Source organism: Pagrus major, chromosome 11 (genome assembly GCF_040436345.1).
Source record: "Pagrus major chromosome 11, Pma_NU_1.0".
Classification (NCBI taxonomy): domain Eukaryota; kingdom Metazoa; phylum Chordata; class Actinopteri; order Spariformes; family Sparidae; genus Pagrus; species Pagrus major.
In genome coordinates, this window is record NC_133225.1 from 24,782,990 (window position 1) to 24,804,108 (window position 21,119).

General features: G+C 41.1%; 1 protein-coding gene across 1 annotated transcript in view; it reads right to left on the bottom strand.

The window, feature by feature from the left end:
- Positions 1 to 406: 406 nt before the first annotated feature.
- Positions 407 to 21,119, bottom strand: part of dnajc6 (DnaJ (Hsp40) homolog, subfamily C, member 6) — a 39,533-nt gene continuing 18,820 nt past the window's right edge. The window contains exons 3-18 of the mRNA XM_073477063.1: positions 18,852 to 18,901; positions 17,859 to 18,007; positions 15,545 to 15,667; positions 13,708 to 13,841; positions 11,719 to 11,913; positions 11,496 to 11,613; positions 10,720 to 10,799; positions 10,389 to 10,582; positions 8,220 to 8,597; positions 7,442 to 7,585; positions 5,823 to 5,924; positions 5,520 to 5,657; positions 5,116 to 5,427; positions 4,658 to 4,806; positions 4,052 to 4,228; positions 407 to 508 (exon numbers count right to left, since the gene is read on the bottom strand). Coding sequence (XP_073333164.1) covers positions 407 to 508; positions 4,052 to 4,228; positions 4,658 to 4,806; positions 5,116 to 5,427; positions 5,520 to 5,657; positions 5,823 to 5,924; positions 7,442 to 7,585; positions 8,220 to 8,597; positions 10,389 to 10,582; positions 10,720 to 10,799; positions 11,496 to 11,613; positions 11,719 to 11,913; positions 13,708 to 13,841; positions 15,545 to 15,667; positions 17,859 to 18,007; positions 18,852 to 18,901 — 2,545 coding nt within the window. The remainder of the gene's footprint in view (positions 509 to 4,051; positions 4,229 to 4,657; positions 4,807 to 5,115; positions 5,428 to 5,519; positions 5,658 to 5,822; positions 5,925 to 7,441; positions 7,586 to 8,219; positions 8,598 to 10,388; positions 10,583 to 10,719; positions 10,800 to 11,495; positions 11,614 to 11,718; positions 11,914 to 13,707; positions 13,842 to 15,544; positions 15,668 to 17,858; positions 18,008 to 18,851; positions 18,902 to 21,119) is intronic.

Here is a 21,119-nt window from a genome sequence, read left to right on the forward strand (position 1 = left end):
TCTGACTCCTCTGAATCAAGCCTGTCTCTGTTTCTCTAGACATCCCGGTGACATCTGCTTTGATCGGAGGGTTGGTTCAGAGCTAAGGACACTCAACAAGGAAGGACAATGTTGCACCACATACATACAGTAGGTTGGTACATCTGAGCTACAGGGAGTCATCAGTTCAGTTACACTGTTAGTCTGGAGTTCTGTAGTCTGTTGCCGTCTTTGCAGATCAACTGGATGTTATGTGTGTGTGTGTGTGTGTGTGTGTGAGAAGTACGGGTCAAAGCACAGGTATGAAGGCAGATGTTGTAGGGTTTGGTTGTGGTATGTTGACCAGAAGTGGTGACACGTTTTTTAGGATTAGATGACAGAATCAGCAGGGACGTCCTCTCCTCGCTCACGTCTTCTCACTGTTTGTTCAGTAGAGGGGTTTTTGTCCTTGGCTTTCAAATTCTGACCAGGCGTCATTTAGTTCCATGAAAATCATCTTGGCATATTGTTCATAGGGCTGTCCTGTCGCCTGGGCGGGAGAAACATAGAAGGAAATCAAATTAAAATATGTTGCACTTCAAACGAGTCATGCAAAGCAGGTGTTTTACCTCTGGCAAATCACTTGGATATAAAACACCTGCTTTGACATATCATCAAGCTGCATGTGACGTGAAAAAAAAGAGGAACCTGACATACAATCACCCACAATATCAATGTATTCTCACACAGGTGAGGAACCACTGAGGGAAAAAAGTAGGTGACAAATAACTGTGGCTTAATACAAACAATTCAGAGAGGGTGAAAACAACCAACAGGTTTAAATAACAGACTAAATAATGGACAAAAACCTACAAAAGATTCTCAAAGAAAGCTCACAGTTAAAACTACAAAATGCTCAAAATTGTCTTCAATTAAAAGTTTGAAGAACCTCCTGTTCTTGGCTCATTCCATGAAGTTATGAATGAAAAAAAAAGTCTCTAGTAATTTGTAATAATTTCGGGGGTAGACTCTGATGGATGCAGGAGGATGCAGAGGTTGTGTGATAATATTAGTCATGTGCAAATCAAAACGCCGGTGGTTCAGGGTTATTTCTTTTTAAACATCTGTTGTCAAAAATACTTTGCATATCTGTGTGAATATGGGACATGAAATCACATGAGGTCCCCTGTGGATATTAGTCCTGTGTGACGAGGGCACAGGTCACCATTATTTTCTTATACCTGTTTTGTTTATTACTTTTTTATTGTGTTTCTATTTTATGCCTTACTTTTTAATGTGAAGCTGCTGATGACTTATTTAAGTCTTCATGTTCTACATTTTCCTCTTGCCAATAATCAACGTGTGTGTGTGTTTAAATGCTGGGAGTATAACTATAAATGTACCGTTTGTTGCCTGTAAGTCTGAGTGAAATCCTGTTTGCTTGTAATGATTGATTAGCAGGTGTTTATCTTGTGATTCACTCACTGGACACCTCTGGATTGGGTGCATTTTGGGTGCTTGTTCTGATAAAGAGGGGATGAATAGAGGAGTGAGAAGTCCTATATTTTCTCCTCGCATTCATGCTGGTGATGTCTACCTGCCATGAGCTCACGACAGATCCTCGAGACATAACCTGAATCCCCAGAAAGTAAAAAAAAAAAGGCTGCTCTGAAGACTGAAACCACAGGTGAGGTTATTTTACGGGCTGCTGTTATGATGTCTTTCTGTTGCCATTTGTAAGAACTTAGGTTTTCTGAGCTGTTGTGAGTGATTCTCTGTTCTCTGTATTCTTTCCACAGGTACAAACTGCCTTCAAGATGATGTTGATGGTGCTGGTTTTCTGCTAGAGCCTCTACATGACGCAAACACATCCATAAAAGTGCTCTAGCTTCCTCCTCTAACTGTGAAGATCCAGAGCCTTTGACTCCTATTGCAAGGATGCCCCTGATCATACCTGTCCTAACACTGATCTTGGTGGAGTCCATCCTGGGAGCTCCACAGGCGATAAAAGCACCAGACGTACGTGTAGACGATATCAATATTTTCCTGACTATGGCATGGCAAGTAGCCAACCACATAAACCCAAATTCCAGCTGTTATGTCTGCGGCCTAATGCCCAACACAGCTGGAGAAGGCTTACCTCTGATGGCCTTACCTGCCTCTGACTGTGACACCTGCCGCCTCATGCATATTCCCTCGCCTCAGTCTTATTCTCACCCTGATTGTACCCGAGTCTCCAAAATGAGACCACTTAACTGTTCTGGACGACACACAAACTGCAACAGATGTCTCAAATCCCCAAAACCCGTTCCCATAAATATGATGCCTCAGCCGTTCCCGTGGTGTCTCGAGAATGATGGCAAGACACCCGTCGGACAATCCGACTGCCTGCGTACATTCAAATGGCAACCCAAACACACCAATATGGGCTTTAAGTCTCTGGATTCTGCACCTGAGCGCTGCTTGGCGGCAGCAGGCCAGGCTCGCCTCAGCGCTCTAGCTCACCGCACTGCTACCTGCTCCATCTCCTCTCCTGTGGGAATGTACTGGGTATGTGGAAACCTCGCATACCCGTATCTTCCTGTGGATTACAAAGGACGCTGTGGCTTGGCATACATCATCCCGGCTATGAGAGTGGCTCACACCCTGCCTCACAAAAGTCCTCCTAAACGAGCACGACGTGGAGTTTCAGACATCTTTGGGACTCATCATCAATCGGCTTTCAAGAATGCTCTCGGCCCCCTTCTTCCTTTTTACGGAGTTATGTCTGCGTTGGATCAAATCGCAGATCTGTCTCATGCAATTGAAGTCATAGCTAATGAAACCGGTAAGGCTCTCATGCTGATATCGAGTGAACTTGCCTCTGTTAGACTTCTAGCTTTGCAGAACAGAGCAGCTTTGGATTTTCTTTTGGCAGCTCAGGGAGGAACTTGTGCTGTTATCGGTTCTGAATGTTGTACCTTTGTGCCTGACTATAATGCTACGATTGGTGATATAGTAAATCATCTTCATTCAACTGCTAACTCCGTTCACCAGGAGAGTAGTTCTTTATTTGATTGGTTGAAAACCACTTTTGGATCACTGAGATATCCCCTTACTGAAGTGATAGTTATTTTTGTTGTTATCATTGTTTTACTGTCTTTGTTTATATCATGTGTGAAAAAGTTCATATTCAACTGTTAACTTTGACAACATTAATGATCGTTGGATGTTAAATGTCTCTTTGATCACAGTTAAATCAGCCTGAGACTTCATGACTTTTCCTAATTTTATGAGAATTGCTTATAAACATGATTTTAAACCAAAAATAAGATGTCTGCCACCTTTTTCTGTTTGGGTTCTCAGAAACCAAAGGTGTAAACATAATAAAACATAAATACACTGGGTGTTCATTTGCTCTGTATCTATGAATGGTGTTGAAAGAACTTTTTGGGCCACACAACCCCTCGGTTTTGCAACAGTTTGAAGTCTAACCTCTCAGGCGTCTAATTGAAACCAAAACATAAGTAATGTGCGTTGGCCCTGGAGCTCAGCGCACTGCAACTTAATAAAAACTATAGGTAGGTATAATGGTATACTATGAAGGTTATTCGGTTATTGACTGTGAGAAATATGTGTGAAATGATTTTGTGTCTTGTTAATGCATTCTTTCATTCATTCATTCATTCATTCATTCCAGGAAACCATTGATAAGTAATACTATGCCAGAATGTTTGACTGGTCCTGGGTTTGATACTATTTCTGTAATAAATCATCTGAAAGTAAAAACCCTATTAAATCAGGGTCTGTGGTTTAATTTGCGTCAGTTTGGGGCTCCTTGACCTTTGACAACCACTGCCCCATATAACATATAAACATTTCAAACTTTTCTATTTCCTTATTTGGTATAATAGCACCGCTTTATTATTAAGGGTAGAAGAAAAGAAAAGAGTGTCTGTTGGACCCTGGACAACGAGGAAGTAAAACCAACATCTACAAAACATGAGGGTTAATAAAAGAGAACTTGTTCGGACAGAGACGCATTGTTTTCTCTCCCTTTATGCATACAGTTAAAGATCCTCACTTTCAGTCGACTAGTCTTTATCTGTCTCACCTTATCTGGGTGGACGACCAGGACTGCTTTGCGGTAGACCTTCTTGACCTGCTCTGGAGTAACCAGGTCAGCCATGCCTACAGGCTTCCAGCGCGTCTCCCCCTCCCACAGAACAGTATGCATGGTGGACAGCAGAGCACGGATGTTACGCTCCTTCCCCTCGATCCAGTCCAGAATCTGGGTCACAAACAGGAGAGGGAGAGAAGCCATTAGCTGTTGATGACCAGATTTGGAACAATAATTAGCAGAAATGCTGTCAGTGATTTTGGCGGGTCTGGTGAAATGCTTTTAAAGGAGCAATTAGAGCAACCAAGTTTGGTCATGGGAGACCTACATTGACCGCTTCGTTAATTCTGGAATAAACAGAAAGGCTTTTACAGCCAAAGGTTTTTGAGTGCACCACCCTACTTTTGGGGATCACTGAATCACTTCTATTGTGCAACACAGGTTCAACAGATGACAAAAAACCCACTGAACTGAAGTCAAACTGTAATTCTGCTCTGATGTCGTGACACAAGTGTCATGGGACTTTATGTTGTTTTTACAGAAAGTTCAACAGCAAACACAGATGTTACTCAGTATCCCATCAGAAACACAAGCCCCTACCTTTATTTTCTCAGGGTCCATCTCTTTGGCCATCTCCTCCTTCCTCATCTCTGCTATAGTCCTGGGCCCTTTCTTCTCTTTGGTGCCTGCAAAACCCTGACCGGACAGCAGGTCGTCAAAGTTGGCATCCGAGGCCTTGGGTTTAGTACCTGACAGAGAGGAATACAAACAGAAATACAGAAAACATTTATTTAAACTACTCATCAACTTTTAACCTTGAACTATTAGATGAAAGATCCTCTGAACGACTGACTGAGTGGGTCTACAGTTAATGTGTATTACAACTATCTCTCTGCTCTCTGTCCTCAATATATCTATTGTTATCTATTGCAGCTTATGTGACGTCGGGTTGAATTTATTTAAACTGTAAACTCTCATTCCTACAAAAATGTAACAACTTCACAACCTGACAACATTTGCATCATCACAGACAATATGAAATCTAATCTCCTGCTCACCCATGCTAGCCTGTGCTTTGACTCCTGCGCTGGGCGAGCCCCCTCCCATTGCGGAGAAGCTGACGTTGTAGTTGGGTCGGTTCTGGGGCGATGTGTGAGGCATGGGGGTGTGGCTGGGGCTGGGCTTTGGCTGCGGGGCGGGTCCCTGTCCTTGGGGTTGCCATCCTCCAGCACCTCCAGCACCTCCAGCACCTGGCTGCCAAGAGGGGAAGCCGTGCTGGGGAGACGGAGGAGGTCTCGATGGGGAGCCCATGGGAGGGATGAAAGGGGTAGATCCAGTGGGAGTGGTGGGTTTGCTGGAGAAGCCAGAACCTGAAGAGAGAAAGGAGATTATGAAATAAAACATGTCATGGAAATAATAAAGATATCAGTTCATGTACTTCAGTATATCTTCAGTGACTGACCTCCAAGGCTTCCTCCAAGGTTGCCTATGTCAGCGAACGGGTCCAAGGTGTTTGGCTTGGTTTGGTGGGTGGGGGTGCTGTGGACTGAGCTTGTGGGACTGGTAGTGGCTGACCGACTGCCCATACCAAAGCCTGCTCCTGGATAAATCAACAGTGACAAGAGAAAACACTTGAATTTTAGTTCTTTTGATTTTTAGCATCCAGTTCCAAAAGCTTGCACTCATGTGAATACATACTTCAGTGTTGTTTAAGTGTATGTGTGTGTGTGTGTGTATGTGTGTATGGTTGGGTTACAGGTTTCACCTGTGCTTGTGGTAGCGGTTCTGTTCCAGTCCCATCCTCCCATGGGGTTTTGCTGCTGAATGTTTACGGTCGGGGTGGTGGGTGGGACGGGGGAACCCCGGCCTATTGAAGCAAATAAAGGTTTGTCACAGACTGAGCGCACAGTGAATGGGAGCTGAGCAGTGTGAACCCACACAGCCGGAGAAAATAATAGCAGGACTGGGTCTCATGTGAGGCGTCAGAGAGGCTGTCGGATGTCTAAACAGATCCAGTTGGTAGTTCTTGAAAATAAATATTTCTATGGATAATTTCTTGCTTGCCGTAAATAGCAACCTTTAATTTCACATTTAAAACATAATTGTCTCATCTGTATACTCTCTTTGTTTATCTAGCTTTTGTTTTTGCTTTTATGTTTGTTTTTTGTCTGCTGATACTAGATTTTCTTCCTCAGGTTCTCCGTCTTGTTACTTTTCTTTTCCTTTTTTCAGAATACAAATATGTATATATATATACTCACTGCAAACAAATGTAAAGGCCTACTGGGGTGGGCCTTGTTGGGTATTAATTGGGTTTTTTGTTGCCACTGGTCTGTGGAAAAATGTGTTGCCACCAATAAAAAAAGAAGAAGGATATTTCCTTGCTTAAAAAACAGCAAAACTATATATACATACAAGTTTTAGGCCCAATCCACACTTGTTTTAGAAGCTTTACTGTGAGCTTAAGGTAGGTTCAGGCCAGCAATAAACATTAAAGGTGCAATATTTAAGTTATTAACTTAAAATTTACAAAAATTATCACCAAAATGAGAAGAAATTTTGATATTATGACATTTATGTATTGTGCTGCAGAGATCCACTGATGTTAACATGCCAACCAGCTAGCCCCAGCCTATCCTGGTCCAAAGCTCCTGAGCTAGCAGTATAAACATCTACATGTCCCCAGTGCTCCAAGCCACCAGTCCGGACCTGAGCTAACAAGCTAATGCCAGCTACAGTTAGCAGCAGTTAGCGGTTACTTGAGTGATATGCTGCCCGTTATTTGTCTTGGGTTGTGGCCAAGTTTTACACATTGAACCTTTAAATGTTACTGTCAATTTTACAATCCTACACTGATTGAAAAGCCCACTGATAATTTTTGCTTCATCGTGCACACACTGCTCTGTAACAAAGTGAAGTCTAAAGAAATGTCGACATCTAATGTAGAAGAATTGTCCTGCCATGTATGAACTTACAATAATGGCTGTGTGAGGAGTTCAGGCTGATGGGGAATTATTCATGCTGGAAGTGAAATATGCAAGCTATGCTAACAATGCTAATCAGACAGGCTGACATACATCATGCAAACCCATTCATTGCCAAACATACAGCAGCAGTATAAAAAAGACTATCTCTAGCAAAGCTGGTGTGTGAGTAAGCTTATCAAAATGAAAAACTACATTAAAAACAGTGCAGTTAAATGATTCTTTGGACAACAACAAATAATAAAATGTGTTTCATGAGCGGAGATGATCACGATGCATGAGGCATTGCAGCAGATACTGTACAGTATAATGTGCCTCACCCTGATGTGGACTCCTTAAGGTTTTATTGCATTCATAATGCTGTGAGAGAGTGCAGCAGAGCAGCAGAAGCATGCCTTACCCAAGCTTGTAGGCTGGAGGGTGGGTGATGGAGAGCGAGCAGCATGCAGGAAGGGGTCTGGCTGCCCCACGTTACCTGGTCCAAGGAATGAACCCATCATGTCCTGAGGTTTGGGCATGGGACCGGCCCCGAAGGGATCAAACGCTGAGGGAAACAAATATAATCACCTTTGTTATTGTCTTACTTGTTTGATTTTATTTTCTTTGCATTTGCATTACAGAATGTGTCGCGTTTCTTAGTGTATTTTCAAATACTCTAGTTTTCCAAATGAAACAAGCAAAAAGAAAATATGTTAGTAGCGTGGGATCATGGGAGTTGCTGTCCTCATTTTTAAACAACCACCACTGCCGATGAAAATCTCTCTATGTGACTCAGGCAGAAATGTTCACAGACGAGTTCATGTCTGAAAGTTTTATTGATGTTACTTTTAGTCACGTTTGCTGACTACCTTCCTCACTCTCTGACTTTCTTCAGCAAGTTATAGTGACAGGTGCCCAAATCAAACACACCATTGCCCTGAATAAAATATGATATCTATACCTATAAAAAATGTTTAAGGTCCTCTCTAGAGTCCGTGTTTAGTTTTTCCTTTCTGGGCTACTGTAAAAACATAACACACACACTGGACCTTTAAGATCCACTTCAGCTCTCATGAAGACCTGATTGAAAGCACCAGAAAAATCCAGTTGGTGGACCTTGACTTAAGATCACTTCGTCAGGCTCTTTTTTTTAATTTCACGAATGATCTTTCATGCTTCATGAACTTATTTAGTCTCACCTGGCGGCGCAGGAGATGGACAAGGCGAGGCAGTGTTTGGGGCTACTTTATGTGGTGTGGACTGGGCCGACGACGGCCCACTGGTTGGCTGCGGTGGCCCCCCGAACAAGTCCCCCAGGAGGTCAGTGGCTGTGGCTGCAGCCTGCGGGGGCTGAGATGAAGGACACCGGGGGTTGATGTCCTCCCCATCGAGGCCAAGAAGATCCACTTCCTCAGCGGGTGCAGGGGCGGCCTGCGCTGCAGCAGGAGGGTCGGGTTTCTGGGGGGCCGCGCTGGCGTTGCTTCGCTGGCTGGAGAGAGAGAGCATCTCGTCGTCGGAGGGCTCGCTCTCCTCGCAATGGCCGCGACCATCTGGACCTCCGCCGGGCCGACTCGGCTCTGCAGAAAGAAAATGAAAGAGGCAACGAAAGAAGGAGACAGAATTGAGACAGAAGCATTCAAAGTGGAGATAGTAGAGCATGGAAGAAATAACAAAGCAGGAAATTAACTGGAAAGTCGACATAAATACAAACTAGTAGCTACATACGTTACCTCCACCTCCTATTCTCCTACAGTCGTGTGAGCACATATTTCCAAAACAACCTTAAAAAATCTCTATTCACAAGAATCCAATCAGTAAAACATACAGTATGCGTTAAAAGAAGGGATGGGATGTACAATATGACTATAAACCTCAGCTAGTAGCAATCTAGAGCGATATCTCACTTTGGTAGAATATTTTAAAGTTGTCTTCCTTCAGCTTTTAAAGCCCCCCCCCCCCCAGTTCTTTGTATCCACAAGGTTTCTTAGAAACTTTTCTCTGGATACTGAGTTGAGAAATCCACTGGTCTGCTTTCGTCGGATATCAAGAGACGTGTTTAAGGGGAATTATTTACAGTAGTAATTTATATATGCCCCCACAGAATAAAGATAGAGAAGAGAAGAGAAGAGAAGAGAAGAGAATAAAATCATCCACCAAAGTGATATATCACTCTGTAACAAGGATGGGGTTCTTTTCAATTCAATCGATACCGATTGTAAACGGACACAGCCAAGTGATTTTCCAATAACAGACGATGTATTCGTCAATAGAGTCAATCAGTATGATTGAATTGAGCCAAACCTGGTTAACTACTGTCACTGTACTGATCAGCTTCTCTAACAGGTCTGTGGTCTCCTCTACCGTCTTACCCTCCAGATCCAATCCCTCCATCTCATCTTGTAGGAACAAAAGTGAGAGTTGGTTCATTAGTTTGTTCATGTGTCTACATGTAAACATATGGCAGTGTGTTTTTGCATGTTAGTACTTTACTTGAGTATGTCTATTTCATGCTACCTTATAATATAATATTGCACCATATATTTTACTTTACATCTCACTTTTAAGATTGATGTTTTACACAAAAATGATATAATCAGTTTATAAAATATGATGGATTATTATAGATTAAACTACCCAACAGTATATGAAGTAGCCTAGTTCAAATTAGCTCCATATTGACCCACTTAGTCAGAACATTAAGGTAGCGATTACATATTGATTCATCAATAATGATCCAATAATATAATATAACACTGATGGGTGGCATTCTGCATAATTTGCACTTTTACTTTGACACTCTGAATAACCTACTTTTTTTTTAAATAGTATTTCTACTTTTACTTAGGTGATTTCAATACTTCTTCCACCACTAACTATCTTACAAATTCATGCATAGAAATGTGTGGCTGTGTATTGTTCACTTCTTTCTATCCTGGTGAGAACAAGTCTATTTTTAGGCTGAGTGATAAAATCAATTATCACGATATTTCTGACCAAAATGCCTCGATGTTGGTACTTTCACAAAATATTAACACAATGAGATTTCTGACCAATAATCATCAGTAATGAGGATATAATGACTAAGTAGGTAAAAGCACAAGGCTTTTACAGCACTTTTGTGTCAGAACCAAGTAAGATCTTTTAATTAAATATCAACAATATAATCACTGTTATATTTTTGTTTAAATTCCAAGCATTTAGTAGCCACTGTGGACGTGGATACTTAACGAGCTCCCTGTATCATGATTGAGCTTTTCAGAAAGGCAGATGACAGAGAAAAACACACAAACGCTAATGACTCAAGTGTGTGTACAGCATGTTGTTGATTAAACATTATGTGAGCAGAGGCAGTTTGTATAGTATTGTACCAGCGATTGCCAGTGCATCCTGATGCTCCTGGTGGCAGGAGAAGAGCACGTTGGGGCTGAGGTCTTTACAGGGGAACTGCTCCCATGGCGGCGTCAGGTCTTTTTGTTTGTCCACCCCCTCCACCTCTATATCCAGTATCACGTGGAAAAGCTGAGGATACTTCTCAGGAGAGTCGCACGCATCCAGCTCCGGTCTGAGAGGAAAGATGGATGAGAGAGAAAATGGAACGGGCAGTGTTGTTTTCAAAATATGTTTCTCTGAAAATTATGATTTTAGTTTTTCCTGCCATTTTCACACAAAACTGTGATTAAATAGAAGAAATGTCCTCACTTGTTAAACTTTAACATGGTGGTACCAGGAGCAATGAAGCCAGTGTGGAACTGGATCTGGAAGATCTGGGTGTTGGACACCTGACAACAGGAGAACAAATGTATTTAATATGTCTGCTGTTTCTCCCAGTGTTTCTGTTGGAGGAAAGCCACATCTTTCCATGAATTCAGGATGAACAAGTTCACTCTCACTTCTTTCCTCCTGACAGTTTGTGGGTTTGTGTTTGGATTCAAGATGCACAAATATTCAAATAAGTTGCAACCACATCCTGAGACAGTTTGATGGCTGATACATCAGCTTCTGGTGCCAATTAGATTATTTTCCCCACCATTGTCATGTTGTTTTTGTCAAGTCTGATCAAGATGTTGACTTAATCAGTACACAGACATGTTTTGTAGAACACTGTTTCTAAACAAATGGGACGGGACGCTGTATAAAATTCATTTTCAAACAAACTGTTGGCTGACAATGACATTCAGTCTTTTGTTGCCCCTGTCTCGACTTGTTTAAAACAGTTTGCTGATATCAAATTCAGAATAAGCATATATTAACAGAAACCAAATGATGTTGATGAGGAAAAACATTAAATATATTGTCTTTGTACTGTTTTTAATTGTGTAAATGTCAAAAAGGATTTGCAGATCACATTCTCGTTTATTTATGTTTTACAAAGCGTCCTAACTTGGAATTAGGGTTCTAGTTTTGTCCCTCCATGGATGCTGCTACTTGCAGTCAAAATACTCAGTAGGATGCAGAGTAGAGCACATGAAGTTTACCTTGGCTTGAAGACGCCCTCCAATGGTCGACCTCATGTGGTAGACTGAAACGACGACGTCTCCTTGCACACTCACACCCAGTTGGAAAACGACCTTACCCTCCTGGACCCTGTGCTCTCTGGACATGCAGGGTGTGTAGGAGGGAGGAACATGGATGTTACTGTAACAATATCAGATATGAATGTGTGTTTGTTCGCAACAACATGAGCAATCCTCATCCTACCTCATCCTCTCGTACTCCTGCGCCGTGGTGAAGATCTTTGTCTCTCCGATAAGGACGTCGCAGAAGGGCCGACAGCCGCTGCGCTGCTTGTTGAAGCAGGGGACCGGAGTCATGGTGAGGCCCTTGATCAGCAGGGGCTTGGAGTGTGGTAGACTGGGCTTCTCTGATACCATGCTACAAACATAACCTATGTACCTGCATGGAGAGGAGAAAATATTATCATCTTTTATCCTGTTTTCGTTGTCACTGTCCAGTGCATCCCTCACTTTGTGTCCACATGTAAGTTGTTCTTGTGATATGTACCAATCATTCACAAACTGACAGATGTTATACATACAGTAGCTGTTTCAAGACAACAAGCAGAAGCACAACCCAGTCAGAGGAAGATGATAACACACTGATAAGTGCAGACAAATCCATTAAGGACTTGGAACAAAGTCCAGAATTATGTTACTACTTCCGTTTACATAAACCTTCGGTCAACTTGCACTAAAACTCTGGCTCAGGATGGAGCTCCTGCTGATAAATACTACAGCTACTGTCTGGGAGGGTAATAAAATGTGTGTCCTTGAAGGTCTGCCAGCTCTGCAGCCTAAGATTCATGCTTAGGTTGAGGAAACTGAAGAGTGGTGGCTGCACTGTTTGGCGATCACGTTTTCTACCTATTCTGACCAACCTATAACAGCAAACATCGCTAGTTTATGAGACTAGAAATTATGTTCTTATGCTAGAATTAAAAAAAACAGGCATTTCCTCATCAGAAGTCAACTGACGTAGATATGTTAGGGTTTAAGTGTGTTTCTCCATGCATCTCCCATCGACTCCAATACAGCTGACACCACAGTCTGGCACCAAAGCAAGATTCAGTGACGTAATGACTCTTCCTTCTTTTTTAGGTTCCTGGATTGCTGCTCAGCCTCCACACCTGCTCACAGCCACTCATCTGCAACTCATCAGCGCTGCAGTATATCCACCCAGGTCCTCCAGGCATTGGATTGTTCAGTTTGCCTGTGTTGTACTAACGCTTCAGCCGACTTAATCTCTAGTTCTTTGATTCCACATGTCTGTGTTTTACCTGTGTCTAATGCTCATAATCTTCCCATGATCTCTGTCTGCTTGCCTCGCCCTGCACCTCGCCCTGTCTCTCTTTCAGCCGACAGCTCATCTGATTAATTTCTCAGTAAAACAACACTTCTTTTAGGTCCAAAATCAACACAACCTGACAATATTTACTGTATGTTTCAGTGCAACAACCTCCATCAGTCATTTCAACAGCAAAGAAATCAAATCTGCTTCGAGGTAATCGACTATGTCCACTCCCAACACACACATAAACCAATGACTTGTAACTGACCATAAATCTTATATGATAGGTCTCTTTCCTCTGAAATCTATCAAAGCACTTTCCTTTTTGTTTCTGCCTGACTTTACCCACTGAGCACAAACACGTCCAGAAGACGTCAATTCAACATCTTTGAAGACGTTGAAAAGTTGTCCATCTTTTCAATTTCAGTTACAGACATCTGAAGAACTTCTTGTGGTTAAAAAGTACAGTTTTAATGATGGCCAAATTTTTTTATTTTTCCATGCACCTCAGTAGCCTGCATGAGGCATGCACTTTGAGAGAGCCATGTATCAGCTTCATTAAATACCATGTTTTGGTCTTTCAACCTTCATCAGGTGGGCTAATGTTCCAAGGTTGGATCGTCAAATCAAACATCACAAAAACTTTCATTCTGGCTGTCCACTGGACGTCTTTTCACAGTCATCAATGAATTGACGTATTTTGCTAAGGGGGTAATTTTGCTCTCATGTCAAATGATTGTAGGAAGGAAAACGTGTAATAGGTGTTACAAAGACATCTTCAGCAAAAATGTAAGTCTTGTGTGTATCTTCTATAGATGCCAGTTTCCTGACCTTTCTTCCTCTCACTTCCCCTCTTCTCTTTCTCTGTCAAACCCACATGCACACTTGTTCAGGGATGCAAACCTGCGGTGTGAGGGCCAGAGGCCAGAACCTGGTCTCTTGGCGCTGAGCAGCTGCATAGCAGGAATCGGGTTGTTGAAGAGGTGGCAGAAGCAGAACATGGCACAAACCAAAACACCCGAGGGAGCACGACCATCCTGAAACACACACAGGTAAGGAGACACTGAGACACTTTGTATTTTAAAGTTTCACTATTTGGCAATGCATGTTAACCCCTGCACTGTTTATATTACATCTTAGCATCACAGCAATGACAATATCAAGTGTGAGCATGCACAAAGCCACTGAACACAGCAACTCATAGCGTCTGAAAGCTTGCTGCAGATTTGCACTGTAGCTCCAACTCCGACTGTTAAAGTAGCAAAAATCTATTTAATTTACTAAAAGTTAGAGCTCAAAGAAGTTAATATAAAATATACAAGTCCAAGGATATCTGATGATAAACTCGTGTGCACAAATAGGTCATCACAAAATGCAAATGTTAGTAGAGATTTTTGCTCACTGAATGTAGTCACTGTTATAATTTTACTCTGAGTTCATTTCAGGTTACAGGCAGACAAAAACATTCTTGTGATCTGAGGCAGAGAAAACAGTTTTTAGAAAGGAGTCGTTTGGTGGAGGAGGTTATGCAAGATGGAGCAATTTGCCAAGCCACAGCCGAACCGCACTGACTTGGCAATAACACGCCCTACCACATGCCAGTGTACAGTATTGCTGTCACTGAATCAGAGCACACAGCGAGGCCGGTTTCAGTGAATACTTCAGTAGTAATTGTACTGCAAAACGTAAGTGTTGAAGAGCATTTAGTGTTTTAGCTATGCTTCAAATGCTGCTGACATAATTAAAGCCTTATGTGCCGTTATATTCACACTCAAGGTGCAGCTGGTTGATGAGGAAACATGCTGAGTTTTCCAAACTGATCTCTGCCAATCAAAATACATGTGTTTTGTGTTAGAAAACGTCTTTATCTATTTCTTTAACTGTCTCTTTTACCAAACACAGACACATAAATAAGACATTCAAGAACATATCACAGTGTGCCATCTATCCTTTCCAACTGACCAACATACCAAACATGACTCACATCCACTAACTGAATTTCTACATCCAAGGCCAACACACTGGACTAAAGCTCTGTTCTCTTCTACTTTTGTTTCCTTGTTAAGAATTCTTGTCTGTGTGAGATCAAACTCTTCATTTGATGGACACAAGAAAAACAAGAAGTTGAAAGTTGTGTTACTTGAAGGTTTGTTTGAAACTGTCGATGTAAAATCACAAAGTTTCATTCTGTTAAAACACTTTATATAATGCATGCTGACAAATTAACCGTTTCAGCGATTAAATGTGCATTAAAATTCATTCTTGTGCCTTGGTGTCCCTCGTAGCGCAGAGACTTTAAGTGTGTTAAAAATTAGTCTTTTGCAGCATTTTAGGAGTGTTGTGCATAGTGCTGATTGTTGAGTCTCATCCCCAGGTTGTCAAATACTGACGCTTTGGTATGGCAGCTTGGATTGGCATCAGTATTTGGCGACAATTGACTGTCTTTCTCAAGGGAGTTACGTTTTGCTTTAAAAGACACCTCAGAAAACTTGGAGATGTGTTGTGGGACAATCAAAAGAAGTCCCTGCTCAATAAATGTATCTGTACTTCGTATTAAACTGATGGAATCATGGCAAAGCACGATGTTAGCAGAGTAAAAGCTAGGCTGCCAGTAAATCCAAAATTGATTTGGGTAACTTGGCAGAACTTATGTGGACAAGAATCCAGACAATTTATTAAAAAAATGAATGTTGGACAGGGATGAATATGATGAAGCTTGTTTCTGTGAGCGTCTTCTTACCGAGCAGGTGATGACACACACATTCTTGGGATTCTGTTTGAGCCAGTTGTGCATGTTCTTACACACAGCAAACAAGTTGTGAAGGCTGGGAGCCTGGCGAGAAGGCCAATTACACTCTGAAACCTGCGAAAGGAGTTGGCAGAAGAAATAAGAGAGGAAGGACGAATGAGGAGAACAGGGAGAGACATAGAACCAGATATAGAAAAAAGGCAGATTGCAAATGAAAAAGAGCAAAGACGAGCAGAGAGAGAAGCGAGGGAAGAAGAAAGGTTAGGAAATAAAAAAGAAAATCAGGAGGGGAGGAGAAAGGAGAGGTGGAGGTTAGCAACAGCACTGCAGCAGCAGAGCAACACAACACACCAGTTACCACGATGAGTCATCTGCTAGAGATACAGCGACCTCCACATGCAGACAGGGGGCCATCTTGGCTAAGTTAACTCCACAGCTTGACTCCTCAGCTTTTCTTGGGTGTTTCTGCTGGAGGGTGGCAGTCTTTTATCTGCCTTCACTTGTATTATGGTTTTTGAATGGTAGTTCAGCTTTAATCAGTGACCCCTCAATTCTATTTTTAATTTAGAAACATCTCTGGTCACAAGTGTTATTGCTGTCGTGATGAATGTAGACAATACACTGCATGTTGACTCACTGCTCTGTTACGTTACGCTATTAAAAATAGCAGAAATACAATAAGTGTATAAGCATGAAAGGCTATATGGGATTATTTGACTCTACATTAGGTAGTAGAAGCAGTAATGAGTTTGAAGTCGCAGTAACAAGCTGTAAACACAACATGAAATAGTAGTTCATATTAACATTAAAGTAAGTAAAGTAGTAAACACAACATTGACAAAATTTTAATTATAAAGTTGATGTTATATTGGAGACTAACATTAGTTAAACAATACCAATTCAGCTAAATGTAGTTTATATATATATATATATATTTAGGAAATTATGTGAATGTGTGTAGATTTATGTGTTTGCTCTTTCAATAGGCTGTTTTTCCACTTTTTTTGACTATTGTATATGTGTAAATTAGTGTAAATAAGGAAATTAAGAACTATAATGAGTTTTTTAAGGTCACAAAATGGCATTATTTTGCCAGACGCCTGGATATTTCCTTCGAAAAACACATGTTAAGTGTTCATTTTCAGTGATATTGTTATCTAATTATACTTTGGACCATGTAAGACTATATGATGTGGACCTTTCCAGCTAAAAGATAGCTTTAGATAGATAGATAGATAGATAGATAGATAGATAGATAGATAGATAGATAGATAGATAGATAGATAGATAGATAGATAGATAGTTAGATAGATAGATAGATAGATAGATAGATAGATAGATAGATAGATAGATAGATAACTTTAATAATCCCCGAAGGGAAATTAGGTTATTGTAGCAGCGGGTACATTCAAATACAAATACAATCAAACAAGGGCAAATATAGAAACAATAACATACTATATACAATATAAAAAACAATAAAATACTATTTACAATAAAATGCTTAAGTAGCTATAAAATAAAATAGAGGAACATAAGGTGCGAGAGGTTAAGGTGCAGTGGCAGTTGCAGGTCATCTGCAGGCTTATTTTTGCATTAAAAAATGTAGGCAAGAAAAATAAAGAAATAATTCACTCCTGTTCAAACTCCTATAGATTAATGTCAGAAGCACTTACAGAACTTCTGACAGCTTATAACCTTTCAAAAGAGCCCAACACCATGCCTGTACTCCGAATGGTTCAACAACAGCTTTGAATTGACTTTGGGCTGGACTGGGAATGACGTTTTAGGATCATTTTACATACATTTCCAGGAATAAGAACAGATTTGCTGCTAAATGCTCCACTGCATTCACCAGCTAGTTGCCAACTTTATCTACCTGCTGTTTGGTGCTGGATGGTAGTTTTCAGCAGGTTTAACAAAACTAAGCTTCAGCCCATAAAACTAAAACAATAAGAACGATACTAAAATGCTCTGTAGAGCTAGAGTCAGGTTATAATTATCTGTGGATTTGCTTGCTTGCTCCCCAGTTGACAAAATGTACTTACTGTAGCTTTAATGACAGAGGAGTGGCAAACAATGAAACGTCCAATCAGGGAAATCTAATTAGAGGCTTCACACTGGGTGCTGCCATAGTTTATGAGCACGTGGCAATGGTCTCTACTTAAAACGCTGTGAAGTGTAAGTAAATCCTCAAATCTCACTCTAATCTGGGGAGTGAAGATGGTGCAGCAACCGCAAACAACTGTGTACAAACTAATAATTCTGCCTCATCTGTAGCTTCATGAGGCAGTATCACACTCACCCTGTTGGAGAATTTGGCGCCGCGGTAGTTGCGCTGTGATAGGTTGAAGACAGTGTAATGGTCGGCATGGCGACTGTCAAGGAAGGAGCGAATGTCCTCTACGTGGTTCTGGTAGCCAATCTGCACTGACTCCGCCGGGTAAGTCATCACTGGAAAAAATTATTCAATATTTAGTTGCAGGATGAGACATTTTGAAGTTAAGCTGGTAGATATTTGCTCACACTCTGAGAACGTCCTTCAACTTTCACCCTGTTCTAGTATTCGTCTGCAATATGTGAATTGAAATTTGGAGAGTAGAGTAGGCTCTCATTCAAGCATGACTATCAGCAGTTTCACACAAAGCATAATGGGATTGAAAGCCCTCAGGTGACAAATGTCCAGCTGACTGTGTTCTCTAAATGGCAAACTGCTTTAAGCAATTTGAGAATGAGAGGCGAGGACAGAGGGAAAGCTGAGGGTGCAGGTGTCTTTTAATACAGTCTTCAGATTCATTCTCTTACATTGTGAGGATATAACACAAGTTAAACTTCTTATTTGTAGAGTTTTCTACATTGTAAGTAGTGCTGCACAACTGATTTTTTTTCTTTTTTTTGCCATATCGTGCAGTCCAAACTCTAAGTTTAAAGTCCCTGAAAGCTATTTTCCCAGTCAGCTTCTTACTCTGAGAATAAGGATCTTCCCATGGTTTTCCCATGCACCAATCAGAATTCAGCAACATTTTAATTTTAATATTAACCATTAAGCAAACTGCCAAAATACTTGGCGATTTATTTACTTTCTATCTAATCGACTAAGTGATTAATTGACTAATCTTTGCAGCAACAAACTTTTCAGTGGTTTTAAAATGAACCCATTTTTTAACTCTTAGTTTTGTGCACCAGACAGATGTTTCCCATGTTTATTATTTTTTGGTGACTATGTTAGCATACATCTATACACACAGCTCACACAGTATGCACACAAGGTCCATTAGCTACAACAAAATGCGTTTACCTATGATCCGTGATGTGATGTAGGCGATGTCCAGCTCCCCTTTAGTGTACCTGTGAGACAGAAGAAGAAGATTTGAAGATGACTTTCAAATATTTGTCCATCAAATCCTCATGGCACTGACAAAGAAAGAGCAATACAAAGAGGAGAAGGTTACGAGCAAAATCTCTGGCGACCTTCAGCAGTATTTCAGCCACCTGACACCCAAAAAATCTTTAAGATTTGCTCAATATTTCTGAAATGTGTTGTATTACAGGCATACAGCAGGCACGTGTGTTGATTGTTTTCTGACAAACATTCGGTCAGGACGGTGAAAAGATTCCCTTTCCTTGAAAAATATCAACTCGTTAAAAAGAGATCAATACATGACTGTCTAGCATCCAAAAGGTTGATGCACTTCTCTGCCTCTCGCTGCAGCAGGCTGTATGTCATGCATATCCAAGTAATCAAACTCAACAGGCTTTTCAGCAGCAGCTTCCACATGTCTGGCTGTGGGGAAGTTGTCTTTTTCAGGCTCACCACATTAGGAGCTGAACTGCTCGAGATCAAAGGAATACCATATGTGAATTCTTCATTTGAGCACCATTGCCTTTCATTGCCAAATTTAGCTATTCCATATGGAGATTTTTTTTCACAAAAAACTCTGAGAGCAGCTGCAGTGCACACACATACAAGCAATCCACTACTGCTGCACCATGGAAGTGATGGAAAACATGAAACAGTAGGAAGCAGGTGCAGGGTGAGGTTTGGGGTTGGAGTAGGATTTATTTTAATGAGCTACAAATTCATTTATTTCCTCTAGTTTTCAATCTCGTTTTCTCTCAATAGACATCCAGAGTATGAGTATGACTAGTATGTAATCCAGGCTTTCAACTTCTTTCTTGTCAGTTGTCCAGTAGCTGAATAAAAGATAAATAAATATCTTTATAACTATAAAGCAGTTACCTTGAAACATATTTATTGAGAAATTCATCCTGAATCAAAGTTAGCGGAAAAATGTTTTTCCAACAAAGACAGTCAGAGAAAATGTTGGTGCATGAGTTGACATCATGTGACACTGAAACATGGCAGACGAAAGTAGACATTGAGTTGATGGTGTGAAACTTTTAATAAAGTCACGTACTATATGGTCACTGTATCATTGCTTTGCTCTTCCTCATCACTCAATTACTGAAAACATTAGAAATTCCAGAAACTCTGGAGGAATGAATGCCCAGAGTCACATTGGATTCTGCTATGATCTGGAGCCAATTGCTGACGGGAGGAGAGCTCAGAGATTATTTCTTAACTTTTAGGCTTAAAAGTGGATTTATCTTCACTCCTGTTTATCAACCTGACTGTAGCAGCGATCCACGAAGGTAACCATCATTGTTGGGTGTTTATGTTCTGTAATGCTGACTGCTGAGTGGAGCCGGAGGGAAAATGTACTTTACTTCATGATTGTAACATTAAAGGAAGGAGAGGGGAGAAGGAGAGAGAGAACCGGAGTCTCGAACACACAGACACACACATCCTGGTCTGTGCCATTGCCCGCAAGCTAAAGGCCTTTGTACTTAAGGCAACAAAATGAAACGCACCATTACCTTGGGCAAACTTGTGCATTTGTCTGAGTTTGAACTGGTGAAAACGTTTGGAATAATGTGAAAATATGTCTCAACAAAGTATATAACAAAGTTCTAGTTGCTTTTAATGTAGATATCTGACACATTATATCTTCCGAAAGTTATTCACAAAAAAAATGTTTTCACCCAGCAGCAAGCAGCAGGAGGCTCGACTACCCACTGCAACACAATTATCATGTAAAACACATTAGCAGGCTAATGTGCATCAGATTGAGTTGAGTTGCTGCCTACTGTGAAAATCCCTCAAGCAGAGCTGATCTGGGGCAGTGAAGTCTGTGTGGTCATGGAGGAGTGCCATATGGCCCTGATGCAATCCTAGACCTGGTTATGTAACACAGTGCTACTCAACTAGTCTGCTTTGGAGTGAGAGAAGGCTAAAGTGTGTCTTGAGATTGTCGGGGCTATATATTCTGAAATATCAGCATCAAACATGGAAATTCCCCCAAAATACCTAAATGTTGAGAAAGTAGGCAACTGCTAATATAACACACACAAACACCTAGAGTTAAATCCATCAGAGAGAAAAGAGGGAGGAGGCTGCTGCTGCGTCTGTAAGCCCTGGATAATGAAGTAATTGGACCACAGTTCGCGTTTCTATTTTCATCCAATTGTGTGTGTTTAACCCAGAGTCTAAATGCAGAGGGCAGGT